Source organism: Etheostoma spectabile, chromosome 12, assembly GCF_008692095.1.
Source record: "Etheostoma spectabile isolate EspeVRDwgs_2016 chromosome 12, UIUC_Espe_1.0, whole genome shotgun sequence".
In the NCBI taxonomy this organism is placed as follows: domain Eukaryota; kingdom Metazoa; phylum Chordata; class Actinopteri; order Perciformes; family Percidae; genus Etheostoma; species Etheostoma spectabile.
In genome coordinates, this window is record NC_045744.1 from 21,265,170 (window position 1) to 21,270,555 (window position 5,386).

Sequence of the window (5,386 nt, forward strand, 5' to 3'; positions counted from 1 at the left end):
CAGATGCTCAAAGTGATCAATCTGCAACGCCGGAAAGATCTGCTACACCGGACCTCTCAACCGCAGATAATGGAACCGAAGACAGGACCTCTGTCCAGCATCCCTGCGCTTCATCGTCACACCCGCCTTGTACAGGAAACAAAATCAGCCTCGGGTCACTAAGCGAGGCGATTAGCTGCAACTCCGCGATCGGTTGCAACTCCGCACCACTTTCTGCAACGCAGACGATGGCACAGCACAGCCTTGACAGAGCGGTCTACTTGACAGGAAAAATAAAGGACAACTGGGAGATGGAGAAGGTAAAAGATGAGAAGAGTAAAGAGGCAGCGGAGGAGAAAGAGATAGATACAATACATGAGAGCATCAAAGATGGGAAGGAAGAGATACAGGCACGAGAAGGGAAAGAAGAGGACATAGAGGAGGTGAGAGATGAAGCTGTAGCCAAATCAGAAGGTGAGCCCGTTGACGACGGTTGCCAATCCTCTGAATCCCCGGCAGAGAGTGCCACTGCCTTAACCACAGAACAGAGAGAGAGCGAAGAGAGGGTGGATGATGGAGAGAAAGATGGTGAGCTTGAGACCCAGGAAAGTCAAGGTGAGGATGAGATAGAGGAGAATGCAGAACAAGCAGAAAGAGAAGGAAAGAAAGAAAAAGAGGAAGTTCTCCAAAGCCCTCAGCCAATGGGATCGCAGCCAGAGAGTGCTGCAGAGCTGCCACTCGACAGTGTGGCTATGATCAGAGAACTTGTGGTAGAGATTACTGAAGTGGAGACAGTAATCAGCCCCTTTACCACGACAACTGACTCTTAGATCTCACTGTGTTAAATGGGGCAGAGAATGGAGGTGAAAGGAGAGGGAGAGTGAGAAAGTCCACAAAGGAGGTTACGATATTATTACTTCGTCACATTTATACTTACTATTTTGAAGAATACAAAAACATAGTTTTTACTTACTTTAGGTGGGGTGCAACTAACAATCATTTTGATTGTAGATTATTTCTGTCTATTATTTTCAATTAATTGATTTGTTGTTTGGTCTGTAAAATATCACCAAATGGTAAAGAAAAAATGTCATTCAGTGTTTCCCAAAACCCAAGACAACATTGAATCAAATGTCTTGTTTTGTCCACAACTCAAAGATATTCAGTTTACTCTCAAAGGGGGGTGAAGAAACTAAAAAATGTTCACCTTTAAGAAGCTGTAATGACAGATCTTTTTCCTCCTTTTAATAAAAAATATTTTTTGATTAATTGATTATCGTAATAGTTTATATTTTTTCTTGACAACTGCTTTTGACTTCTGCTGTTTCGTTTGCTGTTTTTTTCCTGCACTGCACTGAAATAGATAAAACGACCCAATAAAGACTTAAGAACTTGTCAGCAATATGATGTCAAAGCTGCATTCACTGATTTGTTGGCCAACACTGACCTATTATCCCATTTTAAAGTTGTTTAAAGTTTTAAAGGCTTGGCTGTTACCAAACAGTTTCTGAACACTAGCAGTGCTATGGAGCAATGTTTTTATGACCGGGTTTGTTTCGTTTGTATTGTGCTGGTGCGCACAGGCAATGCAATACACATTTGTCATTACATACAATTTCTTGCTATTCCACCAATCAACAGTTAGAAGAAAGTGCCAACTAAGGCAGGAAGGAAGAAGAATGCAAGCTAGTAAACATCAATGTAAACATTGCAGATTTCACAATACATCAAATTAACTTTCCCAATGTTTTGTGGGCCATATTGCTTTACTTTGTAATTTATTGACATTTGAATCTCGCCCTTTGTCTTATAATCATTGTCTATAATGATGTCAAGTTTTAGTGGTATTTTATTGTTGATGTGGCTAAATTTACTTCTTTTTTTTTTTTTTTTTACTTGTTTTTTATTCCTTAATGTCAGACATCCAATACCAGTGTCCATCCTGATAAGGTCAGTGGACTGTGAAAACACCAGCGAGAAGGACTTTTTCCTTCTATCCATGATAAAGGCTGATAAATACACTACAATTTTGTCACTAGACCAAACCAAATTACTTTAAAGCAGCCGACAGTCCTAAAAGGTACATATGCATTTGAGGCTAAACACAAAACAGCGTTGGTACCCATTATGTCCAGGATGTGATTGTGAACACGGTAGGATTTAAAAAAAAAAGCCATATGTCATATGAAATGTGGGGTTTACTTTTTATTAAAGAACCTGAGGATGAAAGACATTGAAAGGGATGGCGAGTATCTATATTTTAGTACTTTCTTATGGTTACAGTGTTGTGTTAAGTAACAATAAAATCAATAATTATAAAAACACAATATACATAGATTAACAATAACTTACAATAAAAAAGAAAATATAACCAAGCATCAACATTGAACTATATGTGCAAAGATGCCTATAAGTGACACAACATGGAGCTAATTGTCAGTGTCCTGCAAATACAGTATGTGTGACATATGTGTTTATAGTTTAGTCATGGGCATAATATACCTTTGAAAAGAGTATACTGCTATGATTCACATTTATACATTCAGACTGATCTGTTGTTGAGCAGTAAGTGCCATGCTCAAGGGTACATCATTTGTTGACTTAACCAAGCTAGCTAATTTGGGGGAGGAAAAAATTAATTATACTTGTCAGTAGGTGCACTAATGAAACATAATCTCATTTCAATATTGTTAAGTTGACATAACACAAACATTCACCCCCCACAGCCCAAAGTCTTGGGGAACCCAAAAGCATTATGAGCAAAAATGTAGTGTCTTATATATGGAGAGTAAATGTACAAGATGACATTCATTATGTCAACAGGGTCTGCAAAATAACCTCACTGCTCTTATCTAATCTGCATGCACTAACAACCGCTGTATCCCAACTGGTTAAACGTAGTGAATATTAAATAGGGTTAGTGTATATGATTCAACATGTAGGATGACTAAACTTGCATTAGTATGGAGTATAAAGAATTTAGATGGCTTCTCGCTATTTAAACAGCCATGAGAGAACTAGATCTGAGCCAAGAGGATTATACATTTTTTCTTTTTTTTAAATTCAGCAAGAATAGAAAACAAGTTATTCTGGCTGATTAGACTTCAGCTTTAGGTGAAGGTGGGTCAGAGCTTTGGTGGGAATTTATTAGACCCACAAAGTTGTCAATCAATCCGCCTATACACACCCACACCGTCCTGGGAACAGGTCTAATCAGCCTGATTAACTGAAAGAAAAACTTGTGTGGGTGTTCACAGCTTTTAAAGCCAGCTCATTTCAGAAAGATTTCTCCAATCTCCTCATATACAAACTACTGTAAGAATAACACTAAGTAGATATACACTCAGCAACCAGAAAAATAGAGACCCAGTGCTGTGCTATTTTTGGCCCTTTTGCTAGCTGCTACATGTGCTGGCGGTGACTTCCTGCAGTTAAAGCAGACATGGTGAGTGGATGCCTTCTTTCAATGGACACTGCATTCAGGTTCACCCTATTGTCAAGGGGACTGATTTGGTATAAGGGGTGTATGGTGTATGTAGTGACATACTGTAGATCTAGCTGAAAGAGAGGGGCCATTACTTATGCAGTGACAGGGTTTCTACTTTTCCCATCGCTGAGTGAATGCAACACTGTTATAGTTTGACATCAGTAACATATACAGCACACTGAGTGGTGGCCCCAGAAATGACCAGAGCCATAGGCTGGCACAAGACATCAGCGTTTTAAGCTACCACTTAGAGCCAACATTTCTTTGGCTACTTTCACAGTGGGTTTGCTTTTTTGAATATTCAGCTTGAATCTGACTGTCCCCCTTTGTCCTAAGCCTGCTGCTCTGACGAGTTTTCCAATCTGTGGTCATGCTTTTCTCATCAAAGAGTTGTGGGCAACTGTTGCCTGGAAACAAGACTGGTGCCTGTTTTGACATGCATGGCGGAAATAAAGAATAACAGCGAGAGAAATAACCATGACCAAGGGGAGCCTGACCACCCATGTGGGCTGCAAAGAAGCGCAAAAACAGCCCGTTTTTTTCCATTACACTCCGAGCTAAAACCTATCATCGTGTTGCCCATACATCAATGAGGCTGGCCTATCTTTTTTTTTTTTTTCCACCAACAATGTAAATATGTCATTAATGATGTCATGAAGACATCAACATGCATTTCCTGCCCGTGGTAACAAAGATGGTTTAAAGGGGAGTCCCCTGATTTTGCACATCAAACTGTGTTTCCATGTGTTGTGGAGTACTACTGCTTGTGTGAAAGAAGTCGTTTAAAGAGCCCTTTGTGTCTCTAGAGTGAGTACGGGATTTGTGTAAAATCAGATTACTGCCAGAGTGGTTTCATGGAGTCAGCGTAGATTGGGCTGAAGACAAGTTTGCCAGTTTTAAAGCACCCTAAGTTATAAATATCACAGCAGCAACATCAATGTGCCCATTTTACAATGACATGAACAAAAGAAAGCTATGTACATTGTAGTGCAGTTAACAAAATGACTAACTTTTTACTCATACTGTAGGTGACATCATGACATCATGATAAATGAGTCAAACTGTAATATTTGACAAAACGGTTTTCCCCCCAGTGGATATGAAGAGACAACACATGTTCATTATTACGTAGAAAAACATGCAAAAACTTATCAACAAACATTAGAAATGTTAAGCCACAAGTTCACATTCTTTAAATTATTTGCTGACCCACTGTAGGAAGACTGTAGCCAGTGGGTAAGGAAGACAACTACTTATCTGTCTAACAATGGTGAATAAGTAAAATGGGTAATGAAAGGTGACTGCATGGAACTGCAGTTTATTTAATAACTAGTTCAATCTGCAGTGGTAGTGTTTCAGTCCTCATTAGTATTATGTATTTCAGCCTTTATGATCAGTGTCTTAGGCCCTTTAAGGCTTTCTGCAGGGACCAGGAACCTTCTGAGAAAATCAGAAGGGACCTCCACTAAACGCAGGGGAACAGGGATTAAATGAAGTCCCCCCCCCCCCCCCCCCAAAAAAAAGTCCGTAATTGGAGGGTAGTGCTTTCTGAAAGTATAGGAACCTTTGAGGTGGGGTTTGCAGGGAAGACCGTCCCTGGTTACTCAAACACACACAACGCTGCGGCTTCAACTCACCAACCGCTTCATTAATAAATCAAGCTACGCCAGTATTACTCTAGAAAATACTCTAGTATTGATTTAGAACTACTTTTTTAAGTTTAGAATGAGGGCAGAACATTTCTCTTTGTAAGTTTGATTATAAAAAGACAAGAGAGCGAGCGGGCACACTGAACAGCCGGCTGCAGAGACTAGTGTGTCGAGCTTGGGCAAGCAAAAAGAGAGGCTGCACGGCACAGAGCTGTAAATGAGAGAGTATCTTCACCCCTGCGACCACCAGCAGCCCTGGTCTCTTCATGTT

General features: G+C 40.0%; 1 protein-coding gene across 1 annotated transcript in view; it reads left to right on the forward strand.

Moving 5' to 3' along the window:
- The window catches only part of LOC116699033 (nuclear-pore anchor), a 4,688-nt gene extending 3,309 nt beyond the window's left edge, over positions 1 to 1,379 (forward strand). The window contains exon 5 of the mRNA XM_032531401.1: positions 1 to 1,379. This exon is cut by the window's left edge and continues 576 nt beyond it. Coding sequence (XP_032387292.1) covers positions 1 to 809 — 809 coding nt within the window. The 3' untranslated portion in view covers positions 810 to 1,379.
- The last annotated feature ends 4,007 nt before the right edge of the window (positions 1,380 to 5,386 follow it).